General features: G+C 43.3%; 1 protein-coding gene across 9 annotated transcripts in view; it reads right to left on the minus strand.

The window, feature by feature from the left end:
• TSPAN4 (tetraspanin 4) overlaps positions 1-22,589 on the minus strand; it is a 796,820-nt gene that overhangs the window by 425,300 nt on the left and 348,931 nt on the right. For 4 of the 9 annotated variants that reach the window (XM_084856508.1, XM_084856498.1, XM_084856490.1 and 1 more), the window contains one exon: positions 20,356-20,552. The exons of the other annotated variants lie outside the window; for them this stretch is intronic. In XM_084856508.1, the coding sequence (XP_084712634.1) occupies positions 20,356-20,428 (73 nt within the window). In that variant the 5' untranslated portion in view covers positions 20,429-20,552. The remainder of the gene's footprint in view (positions 1-20,355; positions 20,553-22,589) is intronic. 9 annotated transcript variants of the gene reach the window in all.

Consider the following 22,589-nt stretch of genomic DNA (forward strand, 5'->3'; position numbering starts at 1 on the left):
TCAAATAAATGAACAGGCAGACAGTGAGGTAGATACTGGTAAAATGAAGCAATCCATATATGTGCACCAACACTATTCAGTTGACAGCAATCACTACACAATAGTCCTAGAAAGCTGGTAGGTAGTAGAGTTCCAACAACAGGAGTTTCTCGGCTGCTCTAATTCTTTCATAAGCCTCTGCTCTATATGGAAAACTAAAGTGGGCAAGTCAAAAGGTTTGTCAATGAACTTATCATACTTAGATAACCCATTTTTGTCAGGCACCAAATACTCCCACAGATATTTGTATGCAAAATATATCAGTATGATAATCACTTATGAGCAAATTGTCTTCCCCAGACAGACTAAAGGGTTGGACAAAACTGTAGGATAGGAACCAAGGCGTAACACACAACCTGTCTATGGAATAAGTTAAAACTTTCCATCTTGTGCTCTATGACTTTTTAAGTCTCCCCAGTCAAGGCTCCATATTAACCTCTTACAACACTCATATCTCGTACATCAAATAAACCCAATGCATTGGAAAATTGTAAAGTCACAATCATTCCGGCCAACAACATTATATACTTGACAGTTCCATTTTTATTATACTTCTGGCAGTGTAGAAAGATTTTTACTCCCCATTTAACAGCTATTTTCACAGAAGCTGCCACAGCTATTAATATTATAGCATCAGTAGATGGGGTTCTGTTTTAGTCAGGGACTCAGATCAGCTGAAATATCAGTTTGCTGAAGAAAATATTTTAATGGTTCCTTTTTGTTCCAGCTGGGAGATTCTGGACAAATTAAAAGAGTTTATTTACCAGTCTGTGCCATATTATTTATAAAATCACAACATTTAAAAAAGAAATTTACAATCATTTGCCATCCCCTGGATAGTTTAAAAATTTAAAAAAATGATTTTTTTCCTTTTTACCCTTAATTTCTAGACAAAACGGCTTCACAACTCATTGGTTAAATTCTGGAAAACAAGTTAGATTTTATTCATGTTCTCACTGTCATGAACTACATGAGTTTATGAAGAGTGACAATAGCTTGCATCTAGAGCAGCCTTCCCCAACCTGGTGCCTTACAGATGTTGTGGACAACAACTCCCAGCATTTCTGACCAGTGGCCATGCTGGATGGCTGGGGATGATGTCCAAAAACCTGGAGGGCGCCAGGTAGGGGAATTCTGATCTAGAGTAGCTCTTGCACTTGCTGAAGGGCCAGATATCCAGTGGGGGCTGCCACTGATAGAACAGGAATGGGGTAACAATTTTCTCCAATTCTCCCTGCAGCTTCCTGCAGCACCTCCTGTTTTGTTTCTTAGGGCCACTCTAACTTCTGGAGCAGTTGTGGGGGGAGGACAGGAGGAAAGGGGAAATTGGTGAATAATACCTCTCTCCTCCTTCCATGAGCAACAGGTTCAGTGAGAGGAATTCCGCTCACAGGTACTCTGGATGTAACCCAATAACTTCAATTAATTATGCAGTGGCTGTTTAATGGTTTTGAAACTAGAAGGTTACGAGCTTCAGTTTGTTAAGAGTGAGTATGAAAGCCTGAGAGAAGAGACCTAGGGAGGCTTGAGCCCAGGAGATAGAACTGGGCTATGGAAAGCGAATGGCTACAACAAAGGAGTAGAGGACAATATGCAATAGAAGTAATGCAATGCCATTGAAAGAGTTTTGGGTTTTCACAATAGAGATCCATTTTCAGGACACTGTCTCAGCCACAAAGTTTACTGAGTGACTTTGAGCAAAGTCATTCTCAGGTTAACCTACTTTAATAGGCTATTCTGCAGATAAAACTCAGATAAACATCTATAGGATATCCTACCACAAGGCTTTGGAACGGGACCAAAAACAAAACAAAACAATTTATCTGAGCTATGGGACGTCAAATTTGTCAAAGCAGTATTTCACACACTTGGCTGAAGAACAATGGATGCTAATCTCATATGTTTACCTACATTAACTTTTAAGTGAACTTCATAGGGATTGCTTACTACACAAACGATTTAGGGAGCAATCCTATAGCCGCTAGAGAGTGGCTAAATGGCCATAGGATTGGCCGGCTCCCAGAGAACTGCCTCCCCGCCCCCTCATAGGTGGCATGGATTGTCCTCGGGCTCCAAGCTCGTAAGAGCAGCGAGGAGCAGAGCAAAAGGAGGTGTTCCCACAGGGCCACTTCCTATGCATCGTCTGGCCTCCCCACCCAGCACTCAGCTGTCTAGCCACGAATACAGGGTGGCTGAGCACGGAGGAGAGGATCTCCTCTGTGCTCCTCCCACCGTGCATTGGATAGGCGGTCGCCTCTGAGTTCGGAGGTGGCTGCCTATCCTGATAGGATTGCACCCTTAACTTTGTTACTACAACTTCTCAAAAGAGTTTCTGGTCTAACTAAGAGCAGAAGAAACAATAGCTCTATTCAAGCATCTTGCCAAAACATGGTTTGTCCTAAGCACAGTTTAGAACCCAAATCATGGTTTAAAGCAGAGGTGACCAGGGGCCAAATCAAGCTCCTGGGGTCACTACCTGGTGTTCCCCAGCCAACAATCATTTGGTTTCCTAGTTTTTGTGCATTTCCCCCCATTCTACAAAGTTGAGAAGCTTCTCCTCAGGCTTAGTTATTGGCAGTAAACAGTTCAAGATAAAATACCGCCCCTTTTGTCTTCAGTCCTGCCTGCAGCCCTTGAGCGCTTCTCCACAATGGAATTCTGCCCTCAATCTGAAAGAAGTGCAACACCCCCAGTTGAAAGCTACACACCTGCTCACCCATCACTTAGCTGCTAAGACTTAGCACCCCACTCACTGGAGTTGGCCTCAAGTTGTGCAGTGACAGTTTACTATGTTTTGTCAGTTCTTTGTCAATTCAGACATCATGTCCAACCACCATTAAGCTAACTTAACCATAGTTTGGCATGATGTCTGAATTGAGCCAATGTCTGAGAAGGCAAAATTGACTTGAAGAGTTGTGATGCCCTTTGGGGACACATAGGTTTCAGGGTAGCTTTGCGTTTCTGCACATTGATTTAGTGGTAAGCTTATCAGGAATGACACATCTGCTTATGCTTTCAGTCCCAAATAATGCTGTGTAACAAATACCTACAGATGACTTCAGATACAACTGGAAACTAGGAGGATAAATAAGACTCCCAAAGCAAATTGAAAGGAAAGAGCTCTAAAAGACTATGTGACATGTGACATTTATCTTAGCCACAAAAAGGCTTGTAGAGGGTGACAAGAAATCTCATTTTTGTTCTCATTTTGCCTGCGGACTTCCTCTGCTCATGGTCTTCCAACAGTTTTATAGCAAAAAAACGTCCCTTAGCTTCTAGCTTTTCTGCAATAATGGTTGTTTCACGTTCCTCAGTACTATTGCACTGCATGGATGGCTAACCTGAATATTTCTGAAGGTTATCAGCAACACATATCACTCATACGGCAAAGAATGAACCTGGGAAGTTGGGTTATCAAATACCAACCATACGGTAGTCACACGCTTACAGTTATTAATTTAGGATAACCTGTAATCCAGGTTAACATGACTCCTTTTTGTGCAGTGATGGCTTGTAATGGCATTGGTATCTCTTCCTCCCAGTTCTCCAACATAAAGCACATCCTTCTTGTCTGCTTGGACTGTGCAGCTCTGGGGAAACTGGGCTGTCTCCCTAGGACTGAGTTGGTGTTTTGGTTTTGTTTCTGTCGTCCCTTTAAGGCCTTGCGTGAAAATTACAGAACTGCACATGCATTGCTAATGAACAAACATTTCTGTGCTTTCATGTTATTTCACACCATGGATAGTAGTGGGAATTAACATGTGCAGCTGCAGAAAGTATAATGCAGAAAGCAACTACACACACACACACACACACACACACACTAGCTTCAAACCTCACTGTTTTGTGCAAAAGGAGTGGATTGACAGCCATAGTATTTTATTTCTGGGATTTAGTTCAGATTTGCTAAAATGGAAAGTATGGAAAAATGGATGAAATGGGAAGTTTGCCCTTTTTTCAGCATGGTAACACCACTTTGGCTCAACTGAGATGTCAAACCAAACCACACTTTGTGAACCATAACCATGGGTGAGCATGACATCTGAACTGACAAAACATTTTTCCCCATCAGTCTATAAAGCAGAAACCATGATTTGAAGTAGGTTGGCAAACCATGAGTTGTACGAATTATGGCTTGCCATGATATCCAGATTGCCAAACCAGCTGTGGCCACTGTCCATCTTCAGAGGCCACCTCACCACAGAGACAGGAGTACTCAGTGTACAGAAAGTTAAGCACCCAAGCAGCTCTTACTGGTGGTTGCCCTCCTCCACACAGTAATCCACCCACAGCTCAGCTCTCAGTGGTGGTTCCCTGTACATGACAGAGCTCTCAGAACAATTCCCAGTACAAGATTTAAACAAGATGAGCAATTAAAATCATTAACACATTAAAACAAAAACAAAAAAACAGAGCAGCATCCACACATCAGGCCAGGGTGCTTGAAGTAAATACCGATGCCCAGGTGACTGATGCAGAAGACTGTGAGATAAATTGGAAGGAAGGGGAGGTGAATGCTAATGTGCTGTGCAATCCAGAAAGGTAGCAGAAGGTTGCCAAACAAGACTGTCCTTGGCTAGCCTGCCACCACAGAGAAGCCAGCCCATGAGAACATGGTAGCACATGTGGTGTCACGTTGCTAGCTCTCAGCAAGGAAGCATGCTTTGGGATTGCATCGGGGACTCTGGTGAGCTATAGGACATAAGAACATAAGAAGGGCCATGCTGGATCAGACCTCCGTGAATTTGTCTAACCCCCTTTTAAAGCCATCAAATCGGTAGCCACTATTACGCCTTGTGGTAGCAAATTCCATATTTTAGCTATGCGCTGTGTGAAGAAGTGCTTCCTTTTATCTGTCCTGAATCTCCCACCAATCAGCTTCATGGGATGACCCCGGGTTCTAGTATTTTGAGAGAGGGAGAAAAATGTCTCCCTATCCACTTTCTCCATACCATGCATTCTGTTCCAGCCCCTTGATCATTTTAGTAGCCCTTTTCTGCACTTTTTTCAACCCTACAATAACCTTTTTGTAGGTGTGATGACCAGAACTGTACACAGTATTCTAAGTGTGGTCACATCATAGATTTGTATAAGGGGAGTATGATCTTGGCAGTTTTATTTGACAAGGTAGTACAAAGCAAAGGCTTTGCACGGAGAGCTAAATTATGATTTGCCAGTACTTCTAGCCATTCAAACCATGCGTTGGGTTTTAAACTATGGTTAGCACAATTGTGCCTTAATGTATCTATTCAATAGTTTTTAAAACCCTGCTGGTTTATGACTACTGTTAAATCTCTCATGTTGGCTCAAGCTTGACAAATGCAGGAAATCAGAAACTAAGGCTGACATGTTAAGAGAAGTGCCCAGTGATCAGTAATGATGTTGTACAGTGTTACAAACTGGGCTTGCTTACAACTTACACCCCATGCACCCACATTTTTCCTTAGTTTTTCATGCAAAATCCAGATGGCAAAGATAGAGTGCTTGGACCAGCAAAGATGTCTCAGGTTGTCCTGGTCCTGTATTACCTTATGAAGCATCTGAGCCTTACTGTACTGCTAGGTTAAGAGTAATCATCCTGTGAGTTGACCCATGCCTGTCTGTCATCATCCCAGACTTGTTACTCCTGTATATGCAAACAATTTCTGAGTGTTTCGGCTACACCCTAAATACCTTAACAGTGCAATCCTCTCTTATTAAGAGAGCAATCCTATGCCCCCCAGCATCTGCGGAGGGGGGGGCACAGGATAGTTTGGTGTCCTGGTTCTGAGCTTGAAGCCAGGAAACCTCACTCCCCGCCCCCTCCCTATCCCCTTGTAACCTTCACAGAGAGAACCACACTGGCTACTTCTCCACACTCAGAAAACAGAGTGCAGAGATGGGGGAAAGGAGGCATTCCCGGGGGCTGGAAACCTCACTCCCCACCCCCTCCCCTTGTAACCTTCATGGAGAGAACCGCACTGGCTACTTCTCCACACTCAGAAAACAGAGTGCAGAGATGGGGAGAGGGGGCGTTCCTGGGGGCAGGAAAGAGAGGAAACTGGGGCGGCAACTGTATGACATTTCCTATGGCTGCCACAGATTCCTTCCCTCCCCCTGCAAGGCGTTGCCTGTCGAGCAGAAATGCAGGGCAGCTGGAGCAGAGACGTGGCTCTCCTCCCGACCTGCACTGGATACTCGGCAGCCTCTGAGTTTGGAGATTACTGACTATCTGGATAAGATGGTGCCCTAAAACATTTTTTAAAACCTATACATTTTAAAGGCTAAACTGAAAAAAAGTTTTCTTTACTTCCTTTCTAAAGGCCAAGAGCCCCTTCATGGATCACTGCCTTGTTGTGGCGAAGGGGCCTGCGTAACTCAGTGAAGCCATAAGCTATGCCATGCAGGGCCACCCAAGATGGACAGGTCATGGCAAAGAGTTCTGACAAAATGTGGTCCACTGGAGAAGGAAATGGCAACCCACTCCAGGATTCTTGCCAAGAAAACCCCATGGAACGTATCACAAGGCTAAAAGAGATGACGCCGGAAGATGAGCCCCTCAGGTCGGAAGGTGTCCTATATACTACTGGAGAAGAGCAGAGGGAATGTCCAAGTAGCGCCAGAAAGAGTGAAGCGGCTGGGCCAAAGCTGAAAGGACACTCAGCTGTGGATGTGTCTGGTGGTGAAAAGAAAATCCGATGCTATAAAGAACAATATCGTTTAGGAACCTGGAATGTCAGATCAATGAATCAAGGTAAGCTAGAGGTGGTCAAACATGAGATGGCAAGATTGAACATCAACATCTTGGGAATCAGCGAACTAAAATGGACAGGCATGGGTGAATTTAATTCAGGTGACCATCGTATCTACTACTATGGGCAAGAATCCCTTAGAAGAAATGGAGTAGCACTCATAGTCAACAAAAGGTTGGGAAAAGCAGTACTGGGGTACAATCTTAAAAACGATAGAATGATCTCAGTATGAATCCAAGGCAAACCATTCAACATCACAGTAATTCAAGTCTATGCCCCAACCACTGATGCCGAAGAAGCTGAGGTTGATCGGTTCTATGAAGACCTACAACACTTCTAGAACTAACACCAAAAAAAGATGTCCTCTTCATCATAGGGGATTGGAATGCTAAAGTAGGAAGTCAAGAAATCACCAGGATAACAGGCAGGCATGGCCTTGGTGCACAAAATGAAGCAGGACAAAAGGTAATACAGTTTTGCCAGGAGAACACGCTGATCATATCAAACACTCTTTTCCAAGAGCACAAGAGGCGACTCTACACATGCACATCACCAGATGGTCAATATCGAAATCAGATTTATTTATGTCCTTTGCAGTCAAAGATGGAGAAGCTCTATACACTCAGTAAAAACAAGACCTGGAGCTGACTGTGGCTCAGATCATGAGCTTCTTGTTGCAAAATTTCGGCTTAAATTGAAGAATGTAGGGAAAACCACTAAACCATTCAGGTATGACCGAAATCATATTCCTGATGAATATACAGTGGAGGTGAGGAATAGATTTAAGGGATTAGGCCTGATAGACAGAGTGCCTGAGGAACTATGGACGGAGGTCCGTAACATTGTTCAGGAGGCAGCAACTCAATCCATCCCAAAGAAAAAGAAATTCAAGAAAGCCAAGTGGCTGTCTGATGAGGCTTTACAAGTAGCTGAGGAAAGAAGGGAAGCGAAAAGCAAGGGAGAAAGGGGAAGATATATCCAACTGAATGCAGAGTTCCAGAGAATAGCAAGGACAGACAAGAAGGCCTTCTTAAATGAACAATGCAAAGAAATCGAGGGAAACAACAGAATGGGAAAGACTAGAGATCTCTTCAAGAAAATCGGAGATCTCAAGGGAACGTTTTGTGCAAAGACGGGCATGATAAAGGACAAAGAAGGCAGGGACCTAACAGAAGCAGATGAGATTAAGAAGAGGTGGCAAGAATACACAGAAGAACTATACAGGAAAGATATTAATGTCCCTGATAGCCATGATAGTGCGGCCACTGAACTTGAGCCGGACATCCTCGAGAGTGAAGTCAAGTGGGCCTTAGGAAGCATTACTAACAACAAAGCTAGCGGAGATGACAGTATTCCAGCTGAGCTATTTAAAATCCTAAAAGATGATGCTGTTAAAGTGCTGCATTCAATATGCCAACAAATTTGGAACACTCAACAGTGGCCGCAAGACTGGAAAAGGTCAGTTTACATTCCAATTCCAAAGAAGGGCAACACCAAAGAGTGTTCAAACTACCGCACAATTGCGCTCATCATTTCACATGCCAGCAAGGTGATGCTCAAAATCCTACAAGCTAGGCTTCAGCAGTATGCGAACCGAGAACTACCGGAAGTACAAGCTGGGTTTCGAAGAGGCAGAGGAACTAGAGATCAAATCGCCAACGTTCGCTGGATCATGGAGAAAGCAAGAGAATTCCAGAAAAACGTCTATTTCTGCTTCATTGACTACGCTAAAGCCTTTGATTGTGTGGATCACAACAAACTGTGGCAAATTCTTAAAGTGATGGGAGTACCAGACTACCTTACCTGTCTCCTGAGAAACCTGTACGAGGGTCAAGAAGCAACAGTAAGAACCAGACATGGAACAACCGAGTGGTTCAAAATTGGGAAAGGAGTACGACAAGGCTGCATATTGTCACCCTGCTTATTTAACTTATATGCAGAGTACATCATGAGAAACGCCGGGTTGGATGAATCACAGGTCGGAATTAAGATTGCTGGGAGAATTATCAACAACCTCCGATATGCAGACGATACCACCCTAATGGCAGAAAGCGAAGAGGATCTCAAGAGCCTCTTGTTGAGGGTGAAAGAGGAGAGTGCAAAAGCTGGTTTGAAACTCAACAATAAAAAAACGAAGATCATGGCATCTGGCCCCATCACTTCCTGGCACATAGAAGGGGAAGAAATGGAAGCAGTGACAGATTTTACTTTCTTGGGCTTCAAGATCACCGCAGATGGTGACTGTAGCCATGAAATTAAAAGACGCTTGCTCCTTGGGAGGAAAGCTATGGCAAACCTAGACAGCATAGTAAGAAGCAGAGACATCACCTTGCCGACAAAGGTCCGTCTAATCAAAGCTATGGTTTTCCCAGTAGTAATGTATGGCTGTAGGAGCTGGACTGTAAGGAAGGCTGAGCGCTGAAGAATTGATGCCTTCGAACTGTGGTGCTGGAGAAGACTCTTACGAGTCCCCTGGACTGCAAGGAGGTCAAATCATTCAATCCTAAAGGTAATCAACCCTGACTGCTCATTGGAAGGGCAGATCCTGAAGCTGAAGCTCAAATATTTTGGCCACCTAATGTGAAGAGAATACTCTCTGGAAAAGACCCTGATGCTGGGAAAGACTGAGGGCAAAAGGAGAAGGGGACGGCAGAGGATGAGATGGCTAGACAGCATCACCGATGCAATGAATATGAACTTGAGCACACTCTGGGAGAGAGCGCAGGACAGGAAGGCATGGCGTGCTATGGTCCATGGGGTCACGAAGAGTCGGACACGACTGAACGACTGAACAACAACAAAGGCCAAGAGAGCGGAGGCCAATTCTAGATCTTGAGGGAGCACATTCCATAGTTTGGGGGCAACACAGGAGAAAGCCCTTTTACGCGTGCCTGACAAACTGTTATCTGTGGGTAATGGGATCTTCCAAAGGGCCTCTCCTGAAGATCTTAATATCCAGGCAGGTTCATAGCAAAACAGATGGTGCCTTAGAGAACTTATTCCTAGGATAAAAGGAAAGTGAGTCAAGATTCCCTTATCTTGCCAGGGGTGGTTTTCCTCTCCTTCAGTTCACCTCAAACTCTGATTTAAATGTTCAGATGCTGAATTAAATTCAGAGGTTGTTACCCGCAGGATAATCTTGCCCAGAGCACACTGTAAAACACTTTGTATATAAAACTTATCAATAAGACATTATTCATGTATTAAAACACAACACACATCTCAATACCACTTGCACACGTTATACATTCAGCCATGTTAAACCAGCAGTAATCCATATTAATCCACATGTCTTCTTTCACAGCTTTGTATAAAGCAGAAAAAGAAACAATTTTCATGAGGCAACTCCAGGGAAAAGTGCACCAGTAATATAGAAAAGATTACACTTATCATGCCAGCACCAGCACAATGAAAAGAGAATATACCAGCTATTGGCTGCTAACTTTCATCCATCTCTTTTTTGATGCTAAATACATTCATTCATCATCACATTCTGAATCTGATCATGGGCATCTCTTTCTCTCACAAACACACAAAAAAACACATCACAAAAAAAGAAGAAGAACAGAGAAGAATTGGAGCCCTACCTGTTAATGTCCTAGTGCTGAAGGGACATCTCATTTATTTTTAAAGTTTCTTTTTATTACGCTCAATACAGTAGAACAAAAGGCATATTTCCCTGCTGATTCTGTTTCTTTATACTTGGCAAACGTGGTAGAAGCCCTTGTATACTGTGTTGTGTTGCACTGCTTTTGTTTGTCATTTCTTCCCAAAATTGAGTTATTGATTAATTTGTAATTGCTTAGCCAACACAGAAAGTCATAGCCACAAAAGAAAACCCAAACTTTCTCTAAAACTTTGAAAACGATCTATTTTATAAAAGAAAAAACACCCCAAAACCTCCAGTGACAACAAGAAAACACAGAATTGAGGAAACAGCCTCTCTACCCCTTAATTCTACTCCTGTAAATGTTTCAGTCATAGAATCTTTCACCTCACAAGTTTGCAGTGAGGATGAACAAATCAAAGGCTATCGGTAGATGTCACACAAACTGATTTTTCTGAGGCTCTCTGTGCCTCCCACTATTGTTGTTTTTAAACAGCAGGAAAAGGTATGTGTGTGCAACTCTGTGTGTGTGTGTGTGTGTGTGCACGCTTGTGTGTGTGTGTTTATATGCAAGTGATTTACAAGTAAGACAGAAATAATATGGTAGCTGAGGAGTCTCAATGCGTAGATGAGAGGGGAAGGGTTCAGATTTGTTAGGCACTCTGGATCATTTTGGACAAGCCAGGCCTGTACAATAGGGATGAACTCTACTTGAAACAGAATGGAACCAGACTGCTGGCACATAACATAAAAAAGGTGGCAGAGGAGCTTTTAAACTGAACCCTGGGGAAAAGCCGACAGGTGCTTGGAAGCATCCAGTTTCGGCTGAATCATCCATAAGGGATGAGGGTGAAAATGTTTCCAATTGCCCAAATGGGGATGGGGAGGGAATAGGCCATGAGCATATGGTGAAATATGATAGCCAGTGAAAGAGGCCTAAGGGCCACAGCGGAAGACGCACATGTCAGAGAAATTTGGGGAGGAGCATTAGGGTTGCCCATTGTGGGGAAATCCAGCCCTTTTGGGGCCCGATGGATCCCCATCATGGACCCAGCTCTGCTTGCATTAGTGAGCCAAGCAACAGTTCCTGAAACCCGGGAACTTTGCTGTGGGGTTTTGCACAAAATCGCGGGCCGATTCGCACAAAATGGCAGCTGTAAATAGTGCAATTTGCACAAAATAGCAGCTGTAAATGGTCTAATTTGGGTACATTAGATAATTTACGGCCACCATTTTGTGCAAATTGCATTATTCACAGTGCCATTTTGCACAAATTGTGATTTGCGCAACAACCCCCCCCCCCAAATCTATGAATTGGCCTGACTTGTCATGCGCCAAACTCGCAGATGATTGAGCTGGAGTCCAGGGGGGCTGAGCCGGTGAAAAACCACTGAGTCCACCCCCAACCAGATTCCTCCAACATCCTACATTATATATAAGTGTTTCTATCCTAATGCTAGAAGACGTCAAGCCAAGATGGGAGAGTTGGAGTGCCTGGTTATAAAAGAGAATTTAAATATAGTGGGCATAATGGAGTGGAACAGAGAGAACCAATGGGATACAGTAATCTCTGGATATAAATTCAATAGGAAGGAAAGGGAAGGGTGTACTGGAGGAGGTGTTGCTCTGTACATCAAAGAGGGCATAGTGTCGAGCAGACTAGAAAACCTAAAAGGAGCAGGCTCCAGGCTCCAACAGTAATTTAGTACTAGGGGCATGCTATTGTCCTCCAGACCAGAACACTCGGGGTGATCTTGAAATGGAAAATGAAATCAGGGAGGCATCCAAATGAGGATGTGTTGTAATGATAGATGACTTCAGTTACCCCCATATTGACTGAATAAATGCATGTTCCAGTCACAACAAAGAGGTTACATTTCTCAATGTCCAGGATGACTATGCCCTAGAACAGTTGGTCATGGAACTGACCAGAGGCAAAGCAACTCTAGATTTAATCCTAAGTAGTGCCACTCAAAGTGCTATCAGATTTAGTATATATTTAAGTGGAAAATTGCCAAGGCAGTCCAGCACAATCACTTTTGACTTCAAAAGAGGAAACTTCTCTAAAATGAGGTAACTGGTAAAAAGTAAATTGAAAGGGGGAGTCAAGAGGGTTAAATCTCTTCAAAATGCTTGGAGGTTATTCAAAGCCGCAATAATAGAAGCTCAGCTAGAATGTATATCACGGGTTAGGAAAGGTAGCACCAAGTCCAAGAGGTCAGCAGCATGGTTACCTAGCAATGTCAAGGAGGTTATTAGTGAAAAGAAGGCTTCCTTTGGAAGATGGAAGTCTTACCAAAATGAGGAGAAGAAAAAGGAACACTAATTTGCACAAAGGAAATGCAAGCAGACAGTAAGAGATGCAAAAAAAGCATTTTGAGGAGCGTATTGTTAACAGTATCAAGGCCAATAATAAATATTTTTTTGAATATATCAGGAGCAGGAAACCTGTTAGGGAGGCAGTTGGACCACTGGATAACAATGGAATTAAAGGAGTACTAATGGAGGATAAGGATGTTGCAGAGAAGCTGAATGCATTCTTTTTATCTATCTTCACTGTAGAAGATGTAGAACAGATACCTCTGCCTGAACTGACGTTTTCAGGAAGGGAGTCTCAAAGTTCTTGACCTGATGAAGTTCTTGACCTTACTGACAAATTGAAAGCTAATAAATCATAGGGCCAGATGGTATCCATCCTAGAGTTCTTAAAGAACTCAAATGTGAAATTGCTGAACTTCTAACAAAAATATGTAACATGTCCCTAAGATCAGCCTCTGTATGAACAGAATGCTGGACTAGATGGACTTTTGCTCTGATCCAGCATGGCTCTTCTTATATTCTTATGGTACACTGTGACTGGATGCTGCTGACACCTCTTCAAACCGCATGGAGATGGTGGCAGAGGAATCATACTAGTGATTGTGCTGTGCTGCCTGGCAGTAGTGTAGTGGAGCCTGGGCTCACAGGACACACCCGTGGCACTTCTTTTTATTAGCAGGGATGCTGATCTCATCTGCCTCCCCTCTCAGAATTCCATGTTCTCTCTGAGCTTCCCTGCAATCCCCACAGTAGCTGAGGGGGAAATCAATTTGTTCCCTGCAATAATGCAAAGTATTTTGCAGTGGCTGGGTCTTGAATGGGCAATTAAGACCCGTTAACTTTACAAAAGACCTGCTCCAGGTGGAGATGGAAACTGTTAGAATTGGTTTGCTGATATGGATCAACACAACTGCCTGAGTTTTTGGATTCTCCTTGGGGTGGGTGTGGTTATGGATCATGATGAGCGCCAGCATTTCAGAATGTACCACTACACCACTTTTGCCTGGATCTCACAGTTCTGCACAGAAGGTACAGGGAAATACCCTGAAGCACCCATACCAATAGGTCCATGCTTATGTAAACTATCCAGGCAACCACATCAACTGTACATTCACCATTCTATGAACCTCTACATGAATCTCATTTTGCACGGTAATTGCAGAAATCCTGGCAGATGCAGGAGAGGAGACACACTGAATCCAACCTCCCGTGCATTTAGATGCTGTTGCAGTAGGGATCCATTTCTAAGGACATGCAGAGCCTATTTTACAGGGTTACAATAACACTTATTCTGAGAAGAACCAGCACAGAGCCATTCTGTTTGCAAAGTCAGGTTTCTCCTTCACATCATTATAGTTGCTGCTGCTGTTTCTCTAGGAAGGGAGGGTGATGACTTCTACACTCCCAGTCTAGTGTTCATACGCAGATTTATTTATTTATTTATTTATTTCATTTTTATACAGCCCAATAGCCAAAGGTCTCTGGGAGGTTCACAAAATTAAAACCACAAAAATACAACAGAAAATACAATATAAAATATAATAGATTAAAACTACAGAATAAAAATACAACCAGAGTGAAACCTAGCAGCAGTGCAGATATTTAAAATGCAATAGCAGACTTAAGACAGCAGAGCTAAAAAAAACCTGGAATGCTAAAATGCTGAAAACACCTGGGAAAATAAAAGGTCCTTACCTGGTGCCGGACATAGGCACCAGGCGAACCTCTTTAGGCAGTTCTTTCCACAACTGGGGTGCCACAGCAGAAAATGCCTTCTTCCTGGTAGCTACCTGCCTTACCTCTTTTGTCAGGGGCTCCTGGAGAAGGACCCCTGAAGATGATCTTAGCGTTCAGGCAGGTACATATGGGAGGAGGTGATCCTTCAGATAACCTGGCCCCAAGCTGTTTAGGGCTCTGAATGTTTGAATCGGGCCCAGAAAGGGACTGGCAGCCAGTGCAGCTCGGAAAGTACTGGCATAATAAAAATTGGGAGAAGATTCTGTGAAATGTTTAGGTTGTTGCCAAGGCACAGCTGGAGAAACACACTAACCATATAATAGTCATAGAATAGTAGGGTTGGAAGGGGCCTACAAGGCCATCTCGAACTACACATTACAGGGGGCATTGGCACCCTACATCTGTCTTGAAGTATGTGGCTGGAAATGAGTGATGTGACATCAGAACATTAGTATTTCCTTGTCCCCTTTCATTGGCAGAGATTTGGCTATTGGGCGGTATAGAAATGTAATAATTAAAAAAAGGCAGACAATGAAGCTTTATGGCAGCAGGGAAACTCTAATGCAATCATGTAACATTATGTGGTGTTTCCAACTATGATTTACCTGGGAGATGTGAGGAGAATCAATGGTCTCCTGTGGCCTATGCATCTTCCCATCACATATAGTTTTGACCTCAGCATTAACTATAAGTTTTGGTAAGAATCAAAGAATGGAACACCATTTATTTTTATTGGCGGGGGGGGCGGGGAGGATTGAAGAAACTCTTGGAAATAGCCACTGTTTGCATGGAAATAATTAGCCAAAACACGTGTGCTCCAAAGCAATTTCACAACAAAAGGTCATTCTGATTTCAATTACCAATACTCACAGAGAAGTTGTGAGACCTTCCAGATACATGATGCCAGAATAAATGGATTTGTGATTGTAGCAGGCCAGCTTTCATCTGGGGTTAGGGATACCCAAGCAAGGTTCAAGCTTCATGGAAAGAGACATAGGTGTAATTTAGACATTCTCACAGCTTCGTGGGGACTGCTTACCTGTAAGCAGCTCCCATGTGTCTGGGAAAATGTTTAAATGGCCAAAAGACAAGGGCAGAGCCCAATCACATGGTCTTCTCCATGTAATGGCAGCCCCTTCCTGATGTGATGGGCATTCTGCAGAAGAGACCCACCAAATCAGGTCATTTAAACATTCTCGCTAAGGCAAAGTAGCTGCTCACAAATAGGCAGTGCCAACACAACTGGGAGAATATCTAAAAGGGCGCCAAGCATAGTTTCTAGGTAGGCAGCAAGGTGCATTGTTCATAAGATTTGGGGCTGAAGGAGTAACCTTCTCATACACGAATGGCAAAATATGTTTCCAAAGTGATCCTGTTCATGGGCTTCCATTCTTTATTAGAGCTGCAGCTTTTTTCTCAGCAGCACTAGGCAGCAAGAGCTATGATCTCACAGGTGGTGCTTTCTGCTTCGACAGATAAATGAGCCACTTCCTCAGGAGAACATTTGTTAACAGAGAATCACCCATCCAAGACTCCATGAATTGTGTGTGCAACTCATAAGTAATTGGAGTTTTCCATGCTGATCATGACAGAGCACTAATTGAAAAGTTTCACCTCTGAAAACACCCAGAGTCCTCTTTCTGGAACAATCAGTTTTGCTAAATCGTTGGGGCCCATTTTGTTGAAACCCATAGCCTTCAATTAGGTCAAGACTTTTCAGTTATGTCATCTTTGGCATTTAATTAATTTTGCAAAATTATATTAATTGTGGTCCACATTCCACACATGGTGAGAAAACTTTCCTTTCAGGCACGATGACTCAGATTTCCAGCATCCCTCCACTAATGTATTCTGCTTACTGGTGATAAAGTCATAATGAACAGCGAAGGCAATTAAAGAAATACTTTCTATCACATAGTAGTCTCAGTTACTCAATAATTTTTGGTTTATTAATTGTGTCAATTAAAAAACTCCTAATTTACTCATGCCACCCAGCCAAGGTCTTTTCTAAGAAAAATGTGGGAATGAAATACAAACTTTTGAAGAACTTTTAATTGAACAACTTAAGTTCAATAACTAATTAGAACACTCTGGGCTCTTTTCACACACTGAAACTAGAATGTAAATGGAAAATGTTGACACGAAATGGCATTTAGCCAGTCCTGTTCCATTACACCTACCTCAAGGAAGAATGGTTGCCTCCTAAGGTTGCTGCCATGCCAGTTCCAGTATGAGTAAAGTCATTGGCTCTTGGGTTTAGCAACCACACATGGGATCAGACCTCCTAAGGAACTGTCTTTTGCATGATTGCTAACAATGATGTCAGAGGCACCCATAAAGCTGATGTGGGAGAAACCATGGAAATGCAGCAAAGCGCATATTGAGGTCATACTTAACTGAGGTCCAGTCAAGTAAATCTAACATAAGATTGCAAAGCTTACAAAGTGGATGGTAAATGTTGTTTAACTTTTGAGCTGGCCACATGCAAAAGAAATCACATAAGTGCATCAGCACAGGCCAGCTGCAATGTGGACCCACACCTTGGCAACCAGCCCTGAAAGGAGTTTTCCTCAAGAGGGAAGAAGGTTGTAATCTATAATTTGTCTGATATGTCTAAAAATATCCACTGGTATCAGGTTCCTGGGAGAGGAAAAGTTTCCAGTATCTTCACTATGCTAATCATTCTGAAAACTGCTTCATGTATCAAAAAGGTCACAACCAGTCCTAATTTAACAGATCTACATTTCAAAAGTCAAAAACTGCTATTATTGAGAACTATTACTATTCCGTGAATAGTGTTATTTCTTAGGGAGAAATATAAAGATCATAAGGCAGTGGCCATTAAAACATGTAATACTAGTTCCTGCTACCATCAAGGTTAAATGTAATGCAAACAGTACTAGCGGACATTTGTTTTGTATTAAGTAAATGTTCAAAAATGATCCATAAAAGGCACATGAACTACCTCTGTGAGAACTCTCAGCAAGAGTGCCATTTAGGAGAGCTTAGGGAGGCTGTGTGTCCAACTGTGTTTCAGACTATGACCTTGTTCAAACAGAAAACTAACCCATAGTTTATTTAACCCATGGGCTGTTGAATTCTGGATTGTTGTGATGTGCAAACATGACCACACTAACAAACTATGGTTTGTGAACTGTGGACAATCCAGAAAGAGAACCCGTTGTTTGTTGTTGGATTGTGAACCCTGTGTTGTTTAAAACATGGGTTGCTGCTACATGTAAACACAGAACCATGGGTTGTTCATGGGTTGTTGCGCCAGGCTACAGAGGCAGCAGGCAAGAGTGGTAACCATTCTACCAGCCACTCTACATGCCAGTGCTACAGCACTGCAAAAGCATTTGGGATACAGGGAGGGACTGGGAAGAGGAGGGAAATGAACAACCCAGAAATTGAGAAAACAATCCACAGTTTGTTCGGTCTTCTGCCAGAGAAACTTTGGGAAGGGCATCAAACCATGGATTGATTGATTGATTGATTTGATTTCTACTCCATCTTTCTACAAAGAAGAAAGGCACTCAAGGCATCATACAAACACATATAAAACTTGATTGAAACAATAACATAATGCATTACAATACAATAAAAACACAGCAACAATAGAATAAAAATAGCACCCAATCCAACAGACCTGCTTACACACCAAAGCCCTGCGTGAATAAAGCAGTCTTTGCTTGAGGGCAGAAGGACAGCAGAGAAGGAGTGAGCCTAGCTTTCCTTGCCAGGGAGTTCCACAGCTTGGGAGCAGCCACCAAAAAGGCTGTCTTCCACGTCACCACCAAACGCGCCTCTGATGGTGGCGATTTCGAAAGAAGGGCCTCCCGAAGGGCCTCTCCCGAAGAAGCGCCACTCCCAAAGACGGGCCTCTCCCGAAGGGCCTCTCCCGAAGACCTTAAGACCCGGGCTGGCTCATATGGGAGAAGGCGGTCTTTCAGGTAGCCTCGTCCCAAGCCATATAGGGCTTTATAGGTCATAACCAGCACTTTAAATTCTGCCCAGAAACAGACTGGTAGCAAGTGAAGCTGGTGTAATAAAGGAGTCACATGCTCCCTGTAACCAGTCCCAGTCAACAGTCTGGCCATAGCATTCTCGGCCAGCTGAAGTTTCTGAACAGTTTACAAAGGCAGCCCCACATAGACCATGTTACACTAGTCCAAATGGGAAGTAGCTAAGGCATGCATGGCTGTGGCCGGATCAGATATCTCTAGGAAGGGGCACGGTTGGTGCGTTAGCCTCAGTTGCACAAACACACTCCTGGCCACCACCAAAACCTGGGCATCCAGCTTCAAGGCAAATCCAGGAGTAAACCCAAACTGCGAGCCTGAGTCTTCAGGGGAGTGTAACCCCATCCAGCACAGGTTGAGTCCTTATCTCCCTTTCAACTGACCAGGAACACCTCTGTTTTATCTGGATTAAGCTTCAATTTGTTTGCTCTCATCCAGTCCATTACCGACATCAGACAATGATGTAGAGCTAGAACAGTTTCTTTGGATTGAGATGGAAAGAAGAGATAGAGTTGGATGTCATCAGCAGACTGGTGGCACTGAACCCCAGAATTCTGGACAATCTCTCCCAGCAGTTTCATGTACATGTTAAATAGCATGGGGAATAAGATGGAACCCTGAGGGACACCACAGGTCACAGCACTGAACAGGAATCCACCAGCACCACCTCCTGAGATCGCCACTCCAACACTGGAGCCACTGTATAACAGTGTCTCCCAGTTCCATCTTAAGAGAGACTCCTCAGAAGGATAACATGGTTGATGGTATTGAAAACCACCAAGAAGTCCAGCAGAACCAAGGGGGACACACTCCTCCTGTCCAGTTCTCAGCATATATCACCCACCAGAGTGACCAAAGCAGTCTATGTCCCATAACCAGGCCTCAAGCCAGATTGGAATATATCTAGATAATCCACCTCATCCAGAAATCCCTGGGTTAGCGTCATGTGCAAACCAGGACAATGTGTGATTATTCTTGAGAAACACACCTCTCTTTGATTCGCCACCTCAAACAACTTTGCAGAGGTGGGATACCAATTCATTAAATTAATCATGAGGAATAAACAATTAGCCACAGTAGTGATGCTGAGTTGTGCAACTCCCCCCGCCCCCAATTTGATTAGGCTTCACAGGTGAAGGAAGGGTATGAAAGAAAGAGAGTTAGTCAGGTACCCATGCTCTTCTCCATTTTACATCTCTTGGCCTTCTGACTGGCCAGCCTGGGACTAATCTTCATTGGCCTTCCACCCAAATGGTGCGTGTCAGAACACACATGCTCCCCAAGACCATTTGGCCTCTGGCAAGATCTGGTCTAGAAGGCATTCGCACTCTGGTCTCCACAGAGGTGGAGCTGTGGCACGTTGCAATCTCTGGGCCAGAGATGTCCCAGCATTAGCACCCATTGCTCCAACAGTCTTGCCTTCTCTTCTCCCCATGGAAACAGTAGGGGCCCAATCCTTGGCAGCAATCAGAGGAACAGTGTCGTGGTGCTCCCCAGACCTTTTGAGGTATGTGAGGTAGGGGGTCAGCCTTGACCTTGAGTATATCCAAGAGCACCTCTTGAAAGATGTGCACCTGGTTTTAAGGAATAGGGGTTTATTTCTTGATTTTTTTTTTACAAGTCAAAGGAATCTTGTAATCTTATTTTGCTTGTTTGCATGATTACTGGGGCTGTTTTAGGTTTTTTTTTAACAATTGAGAATTTCTGCAAGCACTGGAGTAGTACATGGCAAGAAAGGAAGTAAAATGTGGGCTGGTAGGGAAGAAGATACGGGAACTAGGAGCTAACCTGGGCATGGAAGTGGCCTTTCTGGTTTCCGAAACATACAATCTGCAATCAGTATCCAGACATTCTTGTTCAAATTCTGGTTACATTCTCTGTGAAGCCACTCTAGGTTTACCTCTGAGGAGCTGTGGCTCAGTGGCAGAGCACCCGCTTTGCGTGCAGAAGGTCCCAGGTTCAATCCTTGGCATCTCCAGGTAGGAGTGGAAAAAATCCTGCTCTGGAGGAGAGCCGCTGGAGAGCCGCTGTCAGTCAATGGTGACAATACTGGGCTCAGTATGAGGCAGCTTCCTGTGTTCGAATGAGCCAGAGCTTCTATGGAAAAGGGTTTATTAGATAAATATTCAGATGAACCTCTCAAAATACAAAGTGAAGAGAGACTCAAAACAATGCTAAACTCAGTGCAAGAGGGGAGTAGATTATGCATACCTTGCAGCTTGTGATGAATAAATCACACATATGTATTGGGGAAAGACTCAGGTGGCCTTGTTCTTATAGACACATGAACTCAAAAGAACTGGGTCTGCATATGAAGTTGCGGCTCTCTTTGGTAATGCGTGACTACCAACAATGCTGTTTCCCTTCAGAGACAGTCAGGAGGGCTACAGAAGTAAAAAGATTTACTTCTATAATAAATGTAACAAATAAATACATTAATTGAAATACCTTCTTTGTAAAGACATGATACTTGTGATAACTGACAGTTATAAGCTGGGTGTGAGCCTTAATGTTAGGGAAATGAACAAGTGATACCTGAGAATGGGGAGGCTTGAAATGCTCTGGCATGCTGCAGGGCTGAGGAGAAATCCACTAACCTTGTCACAAATGTAAGAACATGAGAGAGAGAGAGAGAGAGAGAGAGAGAGAGAGAGAGAGAGAGAGACTGGAATTGGAAAGGCTGTCACTGATAGCTGCTAGTGGTCAGCAACATGGGAATACCAGGGCCCATCCAGCTATATCACTGAATTATAGTATGATGTTATTACAGGAACATTTGCAAAACACTGAAATACCCAGGCTAAATGCACATTCATGCAGAAGGTAAAGAATATTAGTACCGTGGGTGGGGGGAGGGGCAGATTAGAATTCTGTGTTAGGCTGTATGAAAGCAACCTGCAAAAATCCATTTTATTTTAGTTCCCTCTCCCCCACCCCACCAGACATCTCTAAAACCTCTTTCACTCCCTTGATCAAAATGTTACTAAATCTAGCCAAATTATGATCACATCATTACTGCCTCTTTGCCCATCAGGACATCGCAATGCCATGTTCTCTATGCCAAACAGGATTGGCCAATACTGTAACAAAAACATTGTTATTTTTTTAATACGCTGGGGTTATATTATGTATTTTTAGGTTTTTAATCTTTGTAAACTGCCCAAAGAGAAATGTAATGAATTAAATGTAATAAATGTGCAGCCCATAATATTTGTGGAAATCCAAGTCGAGAAGCCAGCAGCAACAGCGGCAGGAGCAGCGCCAGCTGCTGCTGCAGCAGAAGAAGCAAAATGTTAGGTAGCTTGGGCCTCACAGTGCATGCAAACCCGTAAGAACGGGGGAGGGAAGAAGTGAGGGAGAACTAAAAGAACCAGTGAGACAGAATCTCTGAACCAGCCGAACACCGAAGTGTGGAAATAAGGACGATATCATCAATCTAGTTTCAACACAAGCACCAGAACTTTGGGAAACCGGATAAGAATCCCTCACCCCAACTTCAAATAAAGATTGTTTTTCTCCTGGAAAATGAATTTAGCTGTAATACAAACCAAATTTCTGGCACACTTTTAGCTCTAAATGGGTATCTTAAAAAAAGCACCTCTGCAGTGTTAGGAAGGCCATAGTTTTGAGTGTCAGAAGAATTGCTTTCCGTAGATTTAAACACTGAACATTTACCTTGTGTTTTTCTTCTATGCATCTCTAATTTATTGAGAACCTGTAAAATACATTTGTTGTGGTTTAAAAAAAAGTCTCATTTCTCCTAGCCTCCCATAATTTAGAGGTCACAATCTGGTCCAAATAAATGGCAGAATATATCAGCAATTTTCAGGATGTCTGATCCAACAGACCTTCCACAACAAATGATAAAACCTGGGAGGTGCCCTGCCCATATCGCACAGGAGCCATCTATTCTCTCCTCTCACTGGGTTGAAATGTAGCATGCACTTCTATTGTTCCCTCATTATAAAGGAGGGGACATGAGCTGCATCCAAGCAGAGGAGAGGGAGGGAAGTAAGAACAGGCCCTTCAAGAGAGGCATGAATTTGTCTCTACAGCAGTTTTTCTTTGCCATCAATATGGAAATGGTAGATAAGGGTTTGTAACACCCAAGAGCTACAGAGCGCATTGTGTTCC

Source organism: Heloderma suspectum, chromosome 1 (genome assembly GCF_057233095.1).
Source record: "Heloderma suspectum isolate Gila_16-S chromosome 1, 16-S_ref, whole genome shotgun sequence".
Taxonomy (NCBI): domain Eukaryota; kingdom Metazoa; phylum Chordata; class Lepidosauria; order Squamata; family Helodermatidae; genus Heloderma; species Heloderma suspectum.